Here is a 21,316-nt window from a genome sequence, read left to right as displayed (position 1 = left end):
ACAGGATTTTTAAGCCTCTTTCCACTTTAATTCGAATACAAATACAAATACAAATAATTTTGCTGCCTCAACAAATACAGATACAAATACAAATACTAGGACCTCTGCACATCCCTAGTACCTACTACACTGTTTTTATTCAGTCATTAAGAAATCCAAAACAAAATCAAAAAGCAGGTTTCCCAGTCAGCCCAGTTCTTATGAATTAGGAAGCAGTTCCAATTCAGGACTGGTTCTCAATACCTAACCTTGCTACTGTCTCTGCCGCTGTCCTCCCTTTCCATTCTCTCTCCCTGTCTCACCCTCCCCCTCTCCTCCCTTTCCCCCCTGATTTTGGCAGTGACCTCTCACACATACAAACCAACAATGTTTGCCTGCCAGGACAGAGCAGGAACTGCAACATTACAGCAGAGAGATGGAGGTGAAGAGAGGATGCTGCTAAGAGAAAAACAGAACAAAGAATCAAGAGAGAAGCTTACAGGTGGTTTTAAATGGCATGCCTGCATTATTACACAGAGTCTGTAACGCCTAACTGAAGCATTTGTGTTACACTTGATTCATTTAAATGTGCTAAGACTTAAATGATATTACTATTTGCTGTCTTGTCAGTATAGTTATAGAAATGCTGCACATAACTCAGCTCAGTCATTGTAAGGTTACTAGAATCTTAGAAGACTTAACAAACAACTACTAAATGAGAACTGTTATCAAGTCTGAGGCTGGTTTAAACATATGATTAAGACATCTCCCTGTGGAAGTATTCCGGGCACATCTGTTTACTGTAACGACCAACAGCTACACTATTTGTCTGACTCTTGGGTTTCCCTAAATACAGCCTTATACAGTCTTAAATCAAAGTTATGCTTTTCTATTTAAAGATAACATTATAGAGTTGCAAAGTGGGAAGAACTATTTCTGGCACCCCTGGTTCCAGAAGTAAAAATCCAATTAATTTTCCCCATAGATAATGTTATGTTACTCACAGTTTGAGCACCTCTGCAGCTTGGATTGGCATGAAACTCTCCCGGTTAAATCATCATTACAAAAGATGAAGAACTATGTTAGAAAATATCTTGTTCTTTAGTAAAAAGCCAAAAGTACCTCGGACATCAAAGTTTTGGGGTAGGAGTTCACTACGACTTCCATTGTGCATTTCAGCAAGAAACAGCCAAATTTGGTCACATGTGCTGCTAATGGCAGGCAGAAGCTAAATATTATAATGTTGAGAAAACTAATTTTACAATCTGCAGAGTGAATCAGTCTGCTTTTCATTCACTTTTGAGTGAATTCAGTAACTTGTTTACAACTTCAGTGACAAAGCCTTTTTAATTCATTACGCTCTGATTTGCACCTGTGGCTTCCTCTCCATAGCAACAGTGGCCAAGGCTCATGGGTATTGTAGTATTCTTAGTCATCTGCCAAAATCACAGACAAAATGTGATTTCTCAGACATGACGTTGAAATAATTGAAACTAGTGGTCATAAAATATAAATCTACAGTATTGTTATATTATCCGGTAGAGTCCTGAGTTTCTATGTTCAGTAACATCAAGGAGATTGTTTACAGAAAACATAGAAATGAGAATACAGAATGGGCAAAACACTTCAGGAACCAGTGGCCCCTTCCACTTTGCAACAGACTATTTGAGACCAACAATATTGCTCCACTACAGCCTTTGGGATAGACCTGTGTAATTTCTCGTTATTAGCTCACCTTGCTTTTACACTACATGTGCCTAAGTGCTGGGGCTCCATTGTACCGTAAGTCCAATTAAGGCAGATGTTAGAGCTATAATAGGCTGTTGTCTGATCAATATGTATCTAGGGCTGGGTGTTATTTAGATTTTCTTAATACAGGTGCCAATACAATAGTGATGCCAAAAGGATACATTTATCCATTCCTTAGTTTAAGGAATATAAACAGTGCTTTTTTACCACATTTCATGATCATTTCATCATCATGAAGAAACCAAAGAATCCCACACACTGTCTTTGGCTCTTTGGTTTCCTCACAAGTTTTTGATTACACACACCTATCAGTAAGACTGTCTGGTGTACAAGAACTTTTTCCAAATAGAAATATGTCTAAAATTGAGAAGTTTCCTGATTTCCAGACTCCTACCCTAACCCTAACCCAAAATGTGGCTAAAAAATGTGAAAACAAGACAGAAAGAAGAATCTAACCAAACACTCTATGTCAACCACTAGGCAATTTTCAATTCTTGGATGCTACAGACACATTTCAGTCCATACTCAGAAATAATTGAGGTTCAATACTCATCACTGTGTATGTGCAGCTAAATTCAGCCTTACAGCCACACTCCATGCATCAAATTTATGAGTTTCCATATAATTCTAAGCACAATACCAGGAAAAGCTACATTTCTCCTTGCCACTGTAATTGTATGGAAATGTCATGGTCAGATTTGTGTTCTATGCAGCCACTGCAGGTTCTGATTTTCCAGATATAGGTGTATGTTCCACACATGTCCTTCAGAAATCCTTTACCAATTCTCTCTCTCTCTCTCTCTCTCTCTCTCTCTCTCTCTCTCTCTCTCCACAAATATATTCACGCTTTCTGAAAGCCAACCTGTCATTAAGAGAAAGAAAGGCCTCCTGGGGCCAACTAGCTGCCTCCACCATCTCCAGCTATCACACACCATTTACATTCAGTCAGATGAAAGAGGTAGAGGGTAAAAAAAGAGATAGAAAAGATGGAAGAACAAAGAAGTGGGGTAGAAAGAACAGAAAGGGGTAAAGTGAGATAGCTTAGAAAGAATAGGTTGTGATTACTCCTGTGTTTTCCTGGTGTGTGCAAGGTGTGAGAGCGTTGAATTGATTGCCGTATTTGGTTTCAAACACATTAAACATTCATGAAGCTCCATTTACTAAAGAGACCAGCAAATGTGTGTGTGTGCATGTGTGTGTGTGGGAGGGAGAGTGGGGGTGATACACAGAACTGCTTAAGATGAACATTGCGGAGGACATGCTGACATGGAAACAGACAGTGTGTTTAAGTACTAAATCATCTTTGATGTGTGTGTGTGTGTGTATGTGACACCAGTGCTAATCGTTGAAAGTAATAAGTGATTTCCCACCACATATACAGCTGGAGACATCATAAAGCCTGCTTTTACTCTTTTGCTACATGGCCCTAACATAGATACACAGAGCAGCTAGCCTAGGGCTGAATGTGTAATCTTAAAACCGCAAATATACAGTTTGGGGCTGATTTGTTCTCTTTATAAAGGACACATCATATTATCACCAATTAACAGAAACAGTTTCACCTGTACACCTGAGAAGACGTCCTCTACTTCCACCCCACCCATACAAAAACAAAATCTGACAACCATTAGTTCTACATTGATAGCATTGTAAAAATTAGGTTTGTATTGTCACATACCGTCGTAAGACAGTAAAGTGTAGTGAAATTTGATCTCTGCATTTAACCCATCCCTGAGAAGCAGTGAGCAGCCATTGTACGGCACCCGGGGAAACACTCCATCTCTAGCCAGTGCCTTGGTCAGGGCACTGACCGGAGAATTAACCTAATATATATGTTTTTGATTGTGGGGGAAACTGGAGCCCCCAGGCGAAACCCACAAAAACACGGGGAGAACATGCAAACTCCACATAGAAAGGCCCTGCCCCAGCCGGGATTCAAACCCAGGACCTTCTTGCTGTGATGTGATAGTGGGGCCTGGTTAAGAGCTGACATTTTTGAAATGACAATTGACTTAAAAAATAATACTTATGATAATTTTAAAAATAACATTGTATTTGTCTCTGAGCTCTGAATATGAGATTCCACACAAAATGTAGTGAAAAGAAAAAAAAAAACATATATGTCTGCAGTCTTGTTAGTGCCCCCCTGAGGCTTCAATCTGCATTACACCTCACAACAACAACGCTATTTTTGGAGTCTCACCTCTAGTGTTTAGTTTAAAATGTAACGTTACGAGGGGGTTCTTTTGTTTTGAACAAACAGTAGCGAGTCCCGCTCAACATCTGTCCTGCTTGTCGCCATTTTTGTGGACATTTCTCTGTCACTATTCTATTTCATGTGTGCAGCCAGCAGGCTCGGGGAGAAACGAAACGAAACGAATGTATTGGCATTACGTAATTAACAGTATTCTGTTACAGTCAAAAAAAAGATGTAATCAGATTACAGATACATTTAGTCAAAAGGGGGATTATTAGCAGGATTACAATTTGGCAAGAGCATTTGTGCTTGCTTGTAGCTATGTCTCTTGATCTGTCACCGGTTGGTACGCCCACTATGCCTGCAGGGAGTGGAGGCAGAGCACTGCACAGACACTGCTGCCCCCCGCTGATGGTAACTAACATTATAGTAACAGCATGAGAAGACACGCTCAGTTGTATTCAGCCCTCGGTTCAGTTTGTCATTTGCTAAACAATAATTTAAAATAAATAAATCTCTAACTGTCATCTGGTGGCTGAACACCGAAACACACACTTGCTCTGGACCTGCATTTAAACTGCCATTGATTGTTCTGTTGTCTTAGTGGATTAAGTAAAAGTTATCTTATTGATATGTCTTTTCTCTTGACTTCATTTACATATTTGGTATTGAAGTAATCCAAAAGTAATGGAAAGTAATCAAGTTACAATACTTTAATATTGTGATACTTGGATTAGGTTACTGATTGCATTTTTTAACAGGTAATTAGTAATTGTATCGGATTGGTTAGTTGTTTTTTCTAATACAATCAACACACCTGAGGAGCAGCAATATGGTAGCAAGAGCAGATGCAAAGGTTCAAGGTTTCTTACCAGTAAATACATGGAAAAAAGTTTTCTGGTGACCGATCTTGTTAGAAGAGGTAACATCTTTTAAATATTGGAGCATCATTCCTTTGAAGTACTCTTACATGATCATACATAACTTTGTTAGTGGCTTAAGCCTACACAGAGCTTACTACTGGTGTAATGTTAGCTCATAAACATTCACTCAACATTGATGGTCTCATCAGAGCAAAGACATTAATAAACCTAAGGATGACACCAGACCTATTTCAATCACTTAACAAATCAGAGATGGGAGGCAGGTAACTTTATTTTCTGTGCATTTGGTCATATTGATGAAGTTGTGGCACTACACATTAAAGATCCCCCTCTGATATGTATTAAGACATAGACATATACAAACATTAGATATTCTATACTTAGAACAATAATGTTTGTCTGGAATGGGTTTTCCACAAAAAAAGGTTAATTACCAGGTTAAAATTCTTTATATGGCATCTACTCATTCTCCCTCATTAAAAATGATAATTCCCAAATATTTTTTATTTCGGAAGTTTTCCTGCTGGACATAAGATGTCTCCTACTTAACTGCATGGTCCATTCTCAGTGTACTGTATGTGCACTGGAGGCTTCAAGTTTCCACATATAAGTTAAATATTGGTCCAAGATTGGCTCCCAAACTAGTTGTGATGTCACAAATCATGCTCTTAGTCCTGCCCTTTAAAGTTAGATTTTCAGTGAACACAGAGAAACTTTCCACTTTTAGCAGACTGATGTGAAAACATTCTTCTAGTGTCAAAGTTCAAACATCCAACTGCAGGGACAAGAAGAAAAACATATTTTAAGTGGAGGGAGACCTTAAATATATAAACAGATTTCAGGCTATCCAGCCAATCTTGTGTACAGAGTTGGAATTTTGGTGCAGTGGTGCTAGAATTTGTGTCTTTTATCAAATATCCTGACAAAAAGTCAGGGGTGAAGGTTTCAGTGTTATTACTAAACTTACACACTTCCCTCAAGGAAACAATTGACTTTAAGCCTGTAGCAGTGACTGGCGCAGGGACTCACTGTGACCACCAGTATTCAGCATTACTTAATACATCACTTTTTAAAATCAATACAGCAAACACACGTCCTCAAAAGTGCAAAGTCTTTGATCACTTTGTGCAGAAGGGTACAAACACTCACTCACTCACTGCTGTTGGGATTTTTATGATAGTAAGGCCTTGTCCTAATCACACACAGTCATGAAACTACTATTACTCTATTACTCTTTGCCTACATTTGTGTTTTGTTGCTTTAGTACTGTACCTGCCAAGAATAGCAGCAGTAACCCAAATCCAAGCTTCAAAATGTCTCCTTTGCGTGTGATATCACAGACATTAAATCCATGGTCTGTAATTTAGTGGACCAGTCAACCCCCTATATAGAGTATGCCATAAGTGTTTACAGTAGGCCTACAGTAGGTGCAAAAAGTGTACAAGGCTCTCTCAAGTTCCAAACACAGATCTTTCAATTAGCTGCAGGACTGAGCCAGTGGAGGAACATGGAGAGAGAAAAAAGTGTCATGTGGAGAGCTGAGGAGAGGAAAAATACCAAGACACATAAGTAGGAGAGAAAACCAGCCAAGAGGAGTGAGTGAAGTCTTGTTACAGAAGTCAGTGTGAAACTAGACTCTGATTTAATTTGCCATGATAGAGAGAGACAGAGACAATGGGAGGAGGAGGTAAATAGATAGAGGATGAGAGTGATTTAGATGGGCATTTGATTTTTTTATTTTAATATATTATCTCTGAGGTTTTATCATAAGAATACAGTATGTGGGTAGAAAAGAAAAGTTAACAAAACATCAGTATTTGTATCAGCCTATAAAACCCATAATAACTGAACCTAGAGAGGATGATACATTGGTGTGACAGCAGTGAAAAGGACTGAGAAGGAAAAACAGAGAAGGACGGAAAGACCAGAAATTAAGATAAGACAACAAGAGAATGGTAGATAAATAAATGGAGGAAGTGAGAAGGGAGAAACAAATAAAGAGAGGCTAAAAACAGAAAAGCCAAATGTGGTCATTCAACAAAGAACCTTCTCTGTCATTATGTTATCAATGACAATGCAATTTAAAGGATTAGTCTTGTTTATTACAGTCTGTAGTCCTCAGTCTTATTTTCATTGTCTAACAGCGTGTGTCTCTTGACATATCATCTTTTTAGTGATGTGACAGTATTTCAGACCTCAGCAAATAACTTGTTGAGTACAATGTTATCATAACCGATAGAAACGATGAACAAAACTATGAAAATAAGTCCCAAGTTGTAATAAACATGAAATTATCCTTTAAATACTGTTCATTATAAGCATAGGCAATGCTAATAAAAATGATCATGGAAATATTATGCTGAAGCTTTGTGTGAATTACTTGGCTTGCTGATTGCTATTTGGATGCAACAGCTAACAGGTTATTTTGGTGAAAGAGAGCGAGCAAGTGACAGAGGCTGCTGAGAGACCAAGTGGGAGCGAGAGAAGCCTCTCGTTACTGATTATAATGACCAACGCAAGCAGCGCTCCACACAGGTGGGAGGAGAGGAACAAACAGGTGGAGTGATTTATTCAGATAAAGCTGTGCTGAGAATAGATGCCCCAGAACCACGTCTGTTTCAGCAATGTCATTCCCTTGGCACTTCAGTGATTTTATCAACAAGACCAAACTAAATTCATTCAGCAAATGCACAGAAATAATGGAATAATGTATAAAATATAAATAAAGTATATTTAATCAAACAGTCCAATAGCCAATTAGCCAGCCAATAGATGTGTTTAAATCGGCTTAAAATAATATGAAGTTTAGAGGCACAGTTTGTAGAATTTAGTGGCATCTAGTGAAACGGACTTGGCAGAAATGGACTAAAATATTCATAAGTGTGTTTTAATCAGTGTATAATCACCTGAAAATTAGAACTGTTGTGTTTCTGTTACCCTAGAATGAGCTCTTTATAGCTACATAGGGAGCAGGTCCCCTTCCACGGAGGCTACCATGTTTCACCACCATGTTTCTACAGTAGCCTAGAAGGGACAAACCAAACACTGCCTCTAGAGAGGGCCTTTCATGTTTTTCACATTTTTCATGAGTTTCACAAATTTTGCAAGTTTCGTGGCCACCGTACGTTCTCCTATATGCTTGGAAGGGTAGGGTGAGGGGAGGGGTATTAAGTTGGTTGCAATCTGCAACCTCACCGCTACATGCCACACTGGTCCTTTAATGTGGTTAAAGTAGTAAAGTAGTCTAGCTTGATTCATAAATTAGTATGATTGATTCTGACAGTATCTGTTGTCCAATAGGGATATACAGAGAGCCCAGTATTTGTATTTGTATCTGTATTTCTTGATGCAGTAAAATTATTCGTATTTGTATTTTTGTTCGAATAAAACTGGAAAGAAGCTTAAAAATCCTGTTTTTGTTTTTATTATGCTTTTAATTTCAGAAAATTAAAGTGTTACAATAAGTGTTCAAGGATAAACTACCTTACGAAGGAGGTCCCCACAACAGGTCTCCAACTGGAATCTCCCAGATCATAGACGACAGCACTGACTACTGAGCTAAAACTTTACTCATCGCCTAATTACAGACAGACCTCTACTTATTTATACACCTATAACACAGAGACAGCACGCCATGTAACAAGTAGGAAAGAACTTCAAAGGTGATTCTTGCTTTGCACTTTTCATTTATTGCCTATTTTTTACAACCTAACTTTGTGGAAAGGAGAAGGGAAACAACAGGTTATGGAGAGTATCTTGGGAGCACTTCACATGTGTCAGTAGCTCAGCTTTATCTCTGGGGAACACCCCCAACTCCAGGAGTGATGTCCAAATTAAGAAATGTGCGTCATGTAGCACGTGGATATGACTCCCCTTGTTGAAACCAACTGACAGACGTAACAGCGAAGCAGAGGAGAGAGATTGAGATAGCGATGTGACCAACCAGCGCACTGATATTTGACGTTTTTTTTTTTTTTCTTCCCGAATACAAATAATTTTTAAAATATCTGTATGAAACAAATATTCATAAAAAAAATCACTATTTATGCTTTGCCGAATAATGTATTTGTATTTGGGCACACCCCTATTGTCCACAGCTGCTTTACACTGTATGAAAAGCTTCTCCTTCATGTCATTAAATCCCTGCAGCATCTGAAGGCAGCAGGACACATGTTAAGTAATCTGCAGCCTCTATTCACTTCAGCGGTTCATATTTTATTCTTGAAATGCCTTACAATGCTAACACTGTTGCATCACATTTTGCAATATGATGTAACAATTTACAACATGAGAGAGAGAAGAAATAAGACTGAAAAAGTATTCGATCAATGCCAGCATGTAAACAGCTTCATTAAAATATTGTATTCTTTTGACCAGACTAGAAATACATCATTTGCAAACAGTTTTCACTATATATGTAACCCCATTCATAATATCACCAATGGAGTGAGACAGTTTTGGTTAGCCTAATTGTAAATAAGCTTGGAAAAGAAGGGAATGTATGAACGTGTGCTTTTTACACGAGGATGGTGTATAGTGTCTAACAAGGTTTTGGGTCTTCACAATGGGAACACAACAGTGTCTTTGTACTTTAAGACTGAAATATTTCAAAGCACAGCACACACACACACACACACACACACACACACACACACACACACACACACACACACTTTATGAGTTAAATGAGGTTAGAGAAGTGCTAATGATTAAGGGTCATTGGTCTAATTTGTAACAGTTAGGAGAATCATTACCATCTGACAATCAAGTAGAATCAAGTTTCTGCATTTATAACAGAAAATGTCTAAAAAGCATTTACACAAAAAAGTATTTTTTCTTGAATTCTTGAATTTTATACTGTACCACCTTTAAGGCAGATAAGCTAATGAACTTACCTGAAGGACAAAGGTTTCTGGAAAAACAGATTAAAACAAGTTCATATGTGAAAGACTTGCCTGACATTTTGACAGTTAATTACTTTGTCTTGCCTTGTTTCTGACTCATCCCCTCTTTCTCAACCCTCCACCTTTCCTTGACATTATGCAGTTACTACCTTGTAGCATTTTGGTGGCAGTGAGTCATCCAGCCATGCTTTCATTTTTCAAAGCCTTTACAGACTGGAGAATAGTGACTGATGATTTTCTAGCCTTCCATAAGTACTTTGAGGACTTTTGCAGTAAGTTTGGTTTTTCAAAAACATATTTATTAATCTAAAATTTGGAAGGGAAGAGGGGATAATGTGTGATAGAACAGTACTTTAGATCGACTGCTTGAAGCAATCATCTTAATTCATAATGAAAAGATTTAAATTATGAAAAGTGTGTGACGTGGGAGGAAGACATTGGGTTAGAGGCAAACCTTGTGTCTTTTATATTCTCTCAAAGAACAAATGAATTCCTCTAATGCACCCAGTCATACACACACACACACACACATACAAACACGAACACACACACACACACAGGATCTGTGCCTTTAACAGAGTGTAACAACATGGAGGTTAGATGTTTCTGCAGGGCATCCTAACACAGGCGAAAGCTTGGGGAAATGTGTGTGTGTGTATGTAAGAGAGAGAGAAAGAATGAGGACAGTAGCATCTCTGCAGTGCAGCTGTGTGAGTCTGTCTCTTTTCTCACCGGATATACACTAACTCCACAGTACCTGTCTCTGTCTCTTTATTTGTTTCTGTCCAAACTAAGACATTAAATATTGGCACAAATTATTGACTACTGACACTTTGAAACCAATTATAGTTATCAGTGCTGGCTGTACTGATCAAATCCTACTGTAAAGTCATTAACACCCTTCTTACTCTCAGAACACTCTACAGACAACAAATGAGAGGAAAACCTGAATAAATTGTGTAGAAACATACTAAATACAGATGTTTCCATACTGTGACATTAACAACCTTTGAAAACAAGAACTATGATGAAATGTATTACATTTTTCATCAATGATTAAAAACTAAACAGTGAAAGATGGACGAATGGACAAATTAATTACTAATTACTATTTTAATGCAAAGTCTGATTGACAGGGCTGGAAGCATCTGTGGAATCACACACTGTAGCTCTTAACTGGTAAAGCAGTATCTTCCGACAGTTGATTTAGTTTGAACTGTTGCACTACTGTTAATAAGAAGCATCTTACATTCAGTAACGTTCTGTCTCTGTCAGTAATGCTTCTTGGGCTACTTTCACATTACAGGCAATGATGCTTACCTCGCATTTTTTAGTCAGATCTAATCTTTTTATGTTGATGGTTCACATTCATGTTTGTAAGTGACATGTATCTTGCTCTGGTGTGAACACTGTTGAGGTTCTAAACTACCACAAATGCACAGATTTAACTGAAATGTGAGCAAATGTGTACACGAATAACAATAATAATGTAATTTGTGCAAAAGTGAAATTATAAACATGGATGACATGGCGGTGCTAGCATTCAGTTACAATAAGTTCCTTCCAGTTTGGCTTGAATAGAAGCTTCTCCATAAATTTCCAACAAATGTGAAACTTCCTCATTTCTCCATTGACCCCCGTCGTTGTACTTGCTCTCCTCAATATTTGTTATTACCGAACTGTGAGGCACTAACCCTGAATGATGACGACAGCAATATGCAGAGAGAGGGGAGACGTAAAAAAAACACACACATTCCATTCTGACCTTTCTAAAAGCGGTCGCAAAGCCAGAGATTGGATATGAATCAGATCTAGGACCACACATGCAAGTGGCCCAGATCTAATATCAAAAAATCTGATTTGGTTTGTTCACACTTCTGTGAAAAAAACAGATCTGCGTCACTTGGAGGCAAAAAAATCATATTTGGGCCAGTTCAGCATGTAATGTGAATGTAGCCCTGGAAGAAACAGATTTATGGACTAAATCCATCTACTACAATCCACTAAGAATTAGACAAGAAACAGTTCCTGGCCGCAATCAAACCAGGGAAGCTATGGTTATATAGTATGTGTCTCAACCACCAGGTCCCCAGGACTCACCTTGTATGAATTTGTAAGATTTTTTTCACACTGGCTTGCTCTGACTCTGACTGAAATTCTGGTTCATTACGATTTGAATGTAATTGAATGTAATGGCAATTTGAATATAATGGCAATCTTTTCTGTCAGTTATGATAACACTACTCGGAGTAGGGAGAGGAAACTCTGAAACTATTCAGAGGAATTTCTTGGATGGCACTGACCACACTGAAATGAACATGAATCTCTACTCCAGCAGAGTACAAGGTGTTGGATATTGACAACTTGTTGCAAATCCTTAAGCTTCAAATGTATATTGGCCATTTGTGGACAAATTACAGCTTTGTATTAATAAATAAATAAATTCACTTTGTATGGGAATGATTTTCGGGGGGGTCTTTACTTCTCACAGTGCAATGAGAGTAAAGGACAAACAGCCACCTATGAACTATTCTGGTACAGGACATCCAGGTAAAAGCCCAGCTTAAGTCTCCTCCTGTTTACAAAAAAGCAGGATAACAATCAGGAATTATTTAGTGTAAAGTAGAGCTGCACAAATGCGAGAGCTAAAGCCAAGGTAACTATGGCAACCACTATGCACCCACGTAAGCATTCCATCAGCTGTCCACCACAGTTATTTTGTATTCAGCAGCAGGAAACACACTCAGGGGAGCTGTCCAGTGCTGAAGCTCTGTGGGTTTGCATTAACAAGCCTCTACCGATTGCTGCTAGAGAGAAAATTAGGGAATTCCTGAATATATGATTTAAAAAGAGGCAGTAACCAAATCACTGCATAGCAACAGGAAATATACACTTTGCAGTGATCAGCCACATGATAGTTATAGACTGAGGTCTACTAACTCTAGATGTAGCCACATAAAGGCTGGTTGACAGGTTTCATTTTACTTGATTATCCTTATGATGTGATCAATTACCACATAAAAGGTAAGTGTAAATTGTGCATCATTACCATCACTCAGGCTTTCTTTACCAGTATAAGAGTGAAATGATGGCTGTAGAATGACCAGCAAGCCAACCATTGGGTGGAGTTATAATGACACTGCTACAATGCCATAATGAAAATGATTTTTCAGTAAATTACTGGCTTAGTTCTAAAGTGTTGGCTCTTTCTTGCTGTCTGTCATCCCCACAGCTAATTTATGGAGAAACTTATTTGTTTAAGTTGATTTGCTTTCTGATAAACTGCTTTGTAGCCAGTGCTGTTTATGGTTTTACTACAAATTAGATTAAGTTGTGTAAAGCTTTCAGTAGAGAGGAAGAATTCTTAATGTCAACAAATCCCATGGAAAGACCCAAACCAGCAATGTGTTATTCCATCTCTCAACACTTTCTGACCTCCCTACACTATCTATGTCTTTCCCATTGGCTCTACTTTCTCAGAAATATATAGTTTGGCTCACAAATATAAAGATTCATTTTTTTAAAGGCTCAGTAATGTCCTAAAACAGCTGGTCACTGTAGGCTTTAACAACTGTTACTCAAATAAAAGGAAACAGTGCATTTGTTGGGTACTATTTTTGGCGGCACACGAATCCACATTTGGTGCTCTAGTGAGTATTTTTGGTAGCAGGACGGTGTGCCTGTGATTGAGTCAAAATGTGTTCATGGTAATGAAGGGATGTGTCAGGCCAGCTGCAGCAGCAAACAGAGTCAGCATGAGTGTGACTAACATCCAATAAAAGCACAACTTCAGTGCTCTGCCTCAACTAACACTATGCTCCATTTGGTTTGGATCTTTTCATTGGATTTGCTCACAATAACAAAAATATAGACCAGGCCTAGTCTTTTCTTAAGATAACAATTTTACTTTATTTTCTGACATATATATTTTTTCTGTGTATTTCACCATTTAATCAGGACCATTGTTGGCAAGGTAAACAATATCATGCTTAGTTCCCATGTAGTAAAATCTATTTGCAAACCTCAGTACAACAGATTAAAGCCAAACTTTCAACCTTATTACAGTAGTTTGGAACAACAGCCATCATTGCTTATATCAGTGTGAAAAGCACATTTCCATCGAATCCTTTGTACAACGATGAGTGGAAACTATACAAGCATTATGTTATCCTTAAAACTCAAGAGGATCTGATGGTAAGATTCTTACAAAATCATTCAGATCGAATGTTCATGCAATACTGCATAATGAACATTGATTTAATAAACATCTTCCCTATTAGAAATGTCTGTTTTAATCATAGGTTTCACAGTCACTGCTAATACACATAGGGCCAAATCCTCAAAGAATGGATTGCGCCCCCTAATAGCACCATGAATTTCTCAGTATTTGCACCACAATCTGCCCCATTTTAAGGTCCTGTTCACAAAAGATTTTGCGCTAATGATATGCTGGCGCAGACATGCCTATAATGTTTAGAAGCAGAGTGCAATTTGCCCTTGTTTTGCATCTGATTGAGTGAGCGGAGCTGTTTCCAGTATTTCAGGCTTTTCTTCACATTTCAGCACACAGATTGTTCCTTATTGAAAACTACAGAGAGCACAAAAGCCTCAAATTGTGTACCTTTAATTAGCAGAGTTGGACACACACAGAGCTCTGCAACATCACAAACCGACTTTCATGAATTTTGCTTATTTTAGTTCTCTAGTTTTTTGCATCTATAACATGATCTACTGAAATGTCAAATGTCAAAATACAGCTATTAATGTGAGTCAGGTCTGAAATGTGTTAGAGTAATGTCTGAATCTTGCAATAATATTCAGGTGTCACTGAATGTATCCAGGATTTCGCAGAAACATCAGTAGTGATGTTCTTTTTGTTGCCCACAGCTGGCTGTGTGTCACAGCTGGCTGCAGCATCACACAGCAGCTGAAAAGTGTGTCTCCAAACTGAAAAAGAGGCTGTGCGCATTTATGTGCACACACAGCAGTGGTAACTTCATTAACATCAGATCCGTCCCGATCTGACGATAATTAGTGTTCTGTGTTCTGCTACACATCTACACAGGTCAGCTGTTACACACAGATTCAAGGTTTATGCAGTAGAATTGTTTGTAATAAAGCGTAACTTTTGGATAGGGATGCACGATATTATCGGCACGTCATCAGTATCGGCCAACGAAGGCTCTAAAATTAAATATCAGCATTGGCCTTTTCTGTGAGATTATGAGAGGCCGATTTGTTACCATCTCCTCCGCCACCTGACCATGTCCCTTCACGGACTGTTTCACCCTGACGGTCCCAGTGCTTCCTCCACAGGCTCCACTTCACTCAAGCTGCCCGTAAGACCCTCCCTTCTTCCACCGGGGCTCGGTGCTCTGGTTGGATCCACATGCAGAACCGGGGCTAACGTTAGCTGGGAGGCTAGCAGAGGCTAGTGGGCTGTGCTTCCCTCCGGCCATGCTGCGGCTAACACTCTGCTAGCCTCTCAGCTAACGTTAGCCCGTTAGCCCCGGCTCTCCATGTACAGATAGGAAACACCTCGGCTGACAGGATGTACCACTCTGTTTGGGGAAAAAAAATCTTTTTGGTTGATAACTGCAGTTGGTAACCAGTGTATTCGGTGCATTACCGCCACCCTCTGCTCCGGAGTGAGGACCAGAAATTAGATCCTACACATTAATCCTGTCTGTCTAATAAACTAAATGAAAACTCTACTGCTCCACTCACTTGGCAGGTTCATTAAAGTTTTAAGGCTTCCTAAATTCTTCCTTCATATATTGTCTTTCTAGATCATACTTAGTACAATCTATGCTTGCATGCATAATAGTATCCTCAGCCATCTGGAAAAAAATATGTGCATATATCAGTATCAGCGCATATATCGGTATCGGCATCGGCAATCGGCCACAGTGAGTTGGAAATATCGGCATATCAGATATCGGCAAAAAATCCAATATCGTGCATCCCTACTTTTGGATGAATCCTGAGCTCCATCAGAGCTGTCAGGACATTTTTATTTTTTAGTAGCTGAAAGTCCGAGATCAGCCTGCTACCCGATACTAACTTGATCCCCCCCAAAGTCTGACTGAAGTTTTTGCCTCTGACATCATTGAATATCAAGTCAGTATCATTCAAGCCTCACAAGCTTGAAGATGTGAAAAGAGAGAGAGAGAGAGAGAGAGAGAGAGCGAGGGAGGAGTGAGTGTGCGTGCAGTTCACACCAAATCTCTGAAGACACTCATAACTCCACCCCAACTGCGTATGATTATTAGCGCTGGTCTTTGTGAATTAGACTGTTTTTGCAACAATACTTATTTGCATAGAAAGGGGCCAGTTGCGGTGCATTTCACCCTTTGCGGGTGCTTTGTGAATTACACGCTATCTTTTTGTCTCATTTGCACAGGTTTAGCAGCCAGAAAACTCACGCAATCCTTCTGTGGATTTGGCCCATTGTGTACTGTAGGCAGTTCTGAACATTAAAATCATTAATTGATCATCTGATATGGCTTTTGTGGGCCAAATACGGCTCAATTTGGTCACTTGTCTTTTTAAGGAGTTCAACATTAAAAAACGGTAATAATATATGTTTAACATTCAAGTATTAAACAGAGAATAAGGAGAAATATTATTGCTGGACAAAACACACAAACTGAGAAGCTAACTGAGATATAGTCATATAAATATCACTGCACTTTCAAACAGTAACACATCCATATTTATTGGCTGGCAGACTTTGTGATACTCTTGCGATTTTAATTACTCTCATTGGCCATCTGGAGTTTAGTCTTTGTGAGAAACCTGTTAATTTATTATGAGTCTAATAATTCCTAACACATACCTGCTTCTCATAAACAGAATGAACTAAGAGTGAAACAAAAAGATAATTTAGTGGTGGGACTTGAAAAACCTGGTAATGCTTGCACACTTTCTTTAAAGCTTTGCTTTAGCATGATATCATACATACATCAATGCTCCATACAGTCTGCTGACTCCTTTGGTGCATTTAAGAAAACTCAGCTCTCCCATGAACACCTCTTGAGCACCTTAACCTTTGTAGCACTTTGTTGATTGCACTTCTTTCTTGTTGCTTATGGTATTTCTTATACACTTGTGTACTTCCTGTTGTTTCTTACTTTATACAGTATATTAAAAAAAACAAACTTCTGTCTAGCACTCTTTCTCATTGTACTTGTACCTGGTCAGCTACTTGAGAGTTTGTATCATGACTTTCGGATTCTCTGTCCTCTCACACTTGATTGTCTTGCCTCGTACGTCAATTTGGATAAAAGCCAAGTCTGCCAAATAACAAAATGTGGTTATTTAACTGTTATTTAACAGTATTATTGATTGACGTGTTGAGTCATATTTTGGACTCATTGGATAACCTGTCAGGATAACCTGTCATTAATTTTTGTCCGTTTTGGGGCTCCATATATGACAGGCAGACGAGAAAAGTAATAATCCAAGACCCACATTACAGCCCTAATCATTTCCTTTGATAATGTGCTTTCAAGGTGAAAACTACCAAACAAATGTGCAATTAATCAAGTTGTCACAAACCAACTGGCACACAGTGAATATAGCTCCTGAAGATTTTTTTTAAAAAGCTGTAAATAGAGTAAATAGAGTATGTGACATCTTTTTTTTCTGATATAACTTGAAGAAAATCTGGGTTTAAGATGTTAATACCATTAATGAAGGCCCGTCTACAAACTTGGATAGTAATAGTGACACATTATATTTATAGTTATAATGTTTGCGGTTACATGGAGAACCAGAAAGAATCATACTAAGGACCCAGGTTTCTTTCTTCTCATCACCAACAGACAAAAACTTGGTGTCCCTTACTCTTTAAAGGAAGTTTGGTTTTGTGGTTTTTCCTTTAGTATAATTACAAATTAACTACTTACAGCACTGCTATCCAAGTCAACCTGATGAGTTTGACTTTAGCTACAAAACTGTAGGCTCCCACAACCTTAATCTCAAAGAAAATGACTTTTAAGTGCAACTAATTTATCTTGAAGAAGCTGGTGGAGTGAGCAGAGGGATAAAACTTAAATAAAAATTACAGTACCTTCACGGATTCAGCTCTGAAAAAACAAGTCAAGAAAAAAAGAAGACAAGTTCAAGCTCGCTTAAAGGACTGATAAGAAAATGTTTTGTCTCACATTCTTTGTCACCCAATAAAATATTAATTCTATTATTGGATGTATTGGTATAGTATTTAGTCCCATTCATTTGGTTGTTATTTGGCTCTCAAAATCCACTGACCTTGTATGTAGGAATAAGAAATTCCTTCTCATTAGTGACATCTGTGGCTGTTAAATGAGGTGCAGTCAACACCTTAATGATCACGCTATTGCAAGATCTCTAACGTTGTGTTTTGCCACATGTTTCAGCAAAGCATCTCTCACTCCCAGTCAGTCAGTCAGTCAGTCATGCATTTTTTATGTTACATTACTACCCGTTCACTCATTGGCAATAAAAAACCATTAATACATGTAAATTGCTTCACAATTGTACATGTAGGACCTTTAATATGACTGCATTGTCAGGTTGCCACAATTAGTATTTGAGAGTGCAAGGCAAACACAGAGGACGGAGCAAGAGGCATATTTACAAATGTGTAATGTTCCGTGAGTACATGATAGGAGGTGGGTACAATTTGACCTTCTTTTAAAGGCCTTTCTTGCCCTTTCTATGACACATCTATCAATTTCTTCCTATGTATAAGAGTGGACACACTTCTACTGCAAGCAACATTTTTTAGCTTTTTAAATGTATTTATCTCTGTAAAGGGTCTGAGTATGAGCTCTATGAATAAATGTTAATAGAATAATTCATTAATAAGGTGATAATCACCGGGATTCTTGTTCTTCATTTTGATATCTTGAATAGTGATTACTGCAGTGTGTAACTGAGACAAGTGAGACAATTACTAACAATAAAATTGTTAAGAGTCACCATGTGAACAGAGGTAATATTTTAATAGAAAAAATCTATTATATGAAACATTGTGAGAAGCATGCTCTCCCTGAAAAAGGCTGAATGGTTTTGCTTGGATTTGTTGTGCCCAAAACACTCAATGCTTCAACCTTGTGTATTCCCTTGTGTTTGCTTTGATATTCCCAACTGCACTAAAAAAAAGCATTTATTTATTTATCTACACACAGTGATTTCACTGCAGATGAATTTATCTGTGGGCCAATGTTAGTCGCCTCTTTAATCGCTATATGCAGATATATAGGTATCAGCATGAATGTCAGCTGGTTAGAATTAGGATTGGATCAGGATTCATTAGGAAACAGTGTCTCCATTACAATGTTTGTCCACCAGAGAGCACTGACAAGTTTATTCGTACACTGAAAAATATCCCGCTCAGTACATCTCCTCGTCAAAATAAAACAAATATCAGGAGATATCTTGATGTTGTGTTTGTTAACTCTCAAATATCTACATCAGTATTGGTCAAACTCTACTTAGTACCAGATTTAGCTAGCTACTAACTACTTTCCATCTGCAGTGGTAACAACTAGAGCGTTGACTTATCTACATACTGTAGGTGTGTAACTCTAATTAGTCTGAACTAACTCATCAGGATTCATGGGAAATCATAATTTCATGTGTTATTCAATGTAAATTACACAATTGCAATACTTATATCAATCATTATGGTTTATTGGCTTACATAACATTTTAGCTTAGGTTGTACAGATTTTAGGGATATGAAGCATTTTAAGATATTCTGGAAAATGACATCACAATAAGCAAAAATACCAATGTAGGCACTGGGGAAATATGTGTATTGCAGATGAAACTAATAAAACGCCTTTGCACTCTGCTCATAAAAATGAACATATCTCAAAAACTAAAAAATGTACATAGTTCAAATAACCTATGGAATGTTAAGAAATATTTTGTTCATGTTTCTACATTCAGAAATGTTTTGGATCAATGTGTTTTGTGTGTTTATTCAGTAAAATTTGATTTAAAGAAAACATGCCTGATATTTGTATTTTTTAAATATATGACACAATTTCAATGCCTTTATCAATTATTATGGTTTATTGACTTACATAACCTTTCAGCTTAGGTTGTACAGATTCTAGGGATATGAAGCATTTCAAGATACTCCAAAAAATGACATCACAATAAGCAAAAATACCCATGTAGGCACTGGCGGACCATTTCTATTACAGAGTTCAAAGGGTTAAGTTCTTTAATTATACAGCAATATTACAAATTAAACTGAGAAACTATTCACAGTTAATTCCATATTATTCTCACAATTTTCTGTAATGTATAGTATTTCCTTCTTCCCCTTTTGTGTCTTTATCAGTCTACTCAGTCTGTTTATCGCTCATGCTTGTAGCTCAATTTCTGATTTGGATCTCAGTTCATGGGAGACTAGAAAGGGCCACATGACTTTTGCCCTGTTCACATTTGAGTTGAAGTGATTTTTTTGTCATGGACATTGAAATGTAGGTAAACATTTCCACTGTGTCTCTTGTGCCTGATTTGCTTGGGCCCTGACACAGAGAATAAGAACAGTCAGACCAAGTTTCAGGTTGAAAGTACTGAGTGAGTGTATGATGTTTCCACAGAGCAGGGCCAGCACTGCACTACAGTTCATATCATCAGTCATCCTCACTGGTTGACAAATGTTCAAAGGAGTCCATAAAAGACACCAGACATGATGTTCAGTTAATGATGGAGGACATGCTGTTTAATTCTTAATGTGGCTCTGTGTGTAATTTCTCTCAGCAGAGACCCACAGCAGTTGAAGCTCCAAGACTGTTCATCTTGTCCTAAGACATTAATCCACTCACATATGAACATGTCTCTGTAGCTACAACCATTTCCTAACCTACTTACAGCCACATATAAGATTTACTGTACACGCATTCTTTGTTGAAAACCTCATGTTACAGTTTCTCACTCATAGAGAAATTACCATCCGTGCTGTGAATCATCATTAATGCATCAAGAGCAATGGGAAAATCAATTACAGCAAGCTTTTTACTCAGTTCATTGACTCACTTTATGAAATGTGAACACTGATACAATGTATTTAACTTGTCTTGTTTCTCAATTAACATTGCTATGGATATCTATGGCTGGATGATTTTGAAAAGTTTTGTTGACGTCTGGCCCTCTCCTTTAGTACATCATCAATGCACTTTTGGAGCTAAATTTTGTGGGTTTGGAAAGATGATTTTCATTCAGTTTATTTATTTTCTGCCTAAGATGTACTGTCAGAAGGATGTGCATGTAAGTTTATGCTAGTCAGTTGCTTATATGGGTGGGCTAAGCTGGCCATCTGGACAACCAGCAAGAATATAGTTCAGGATGCTGGTTCAATGGAGCCAGTGGTCCTGCAGGGAATGATGGCAGCTCTCTTAGAGTTGAACATGCCTCATATCAAAGAGTGGACAATATGAAGTTATTTCTCTGCAAAAAGGCTTTGGGAGATGGAGTTTTAGATTTGTGTTTCTGAACAGTAAAGGAGTGATATGTTTTGGTTGTGATACAATTTTTTTTTCTTTTGTATTTGGTTTTTGGTTTGATAATCAACTATAGATATGTCTATTATCAATAGTTGT

At 38.0% G+C, this 21,316-nt stretch overlaps 1 protein-coding gene across 1 annotated transcript in view; it reads right to left on the bottom strand.

The window, feature by feature from the left end:
• Nucleotides 1–341: 341 nt before the first annotated feature.
• The window catches only part of LOC121896670 (NT-3 growth factor receptor-like), a 45,537-nt gene continuing 24,562 nt past the window's right edge, over nt 342–21,316 (bottom strand). The window contains exon 2 of the mRNA XM_042410585.1: nt 342–435. Within this exon, the coding sequence (XP_042266519.1) occupies nt 348–435 (88 nt within the window). The 3' untranslated portion in view covers nt 342–347. The remainder of the gene's footprint in view (nt 436–21,316) is intronic.

Source organism: Thunnus maccoyii, chromosome 5 (assembly GCF_910596095.1).
Source record: "Thunnus maccoyii chromosome 5, fThuMac1.1, whole genome shotgun sequence".
In the NCBI taxonomy this organism is placed as follows: domain Eukaryota; kingdom Metazoa; phylum Chordata; class Actinopteri; order Scombriformes; family Scombridae; genus Thunnus; species Thunnus maccoyii.
The sequence above is the reverse complement of the archived record's forward strand: the minus strand, read 5'-3'. Positions and strand labels throughout refer to the sequence as shown.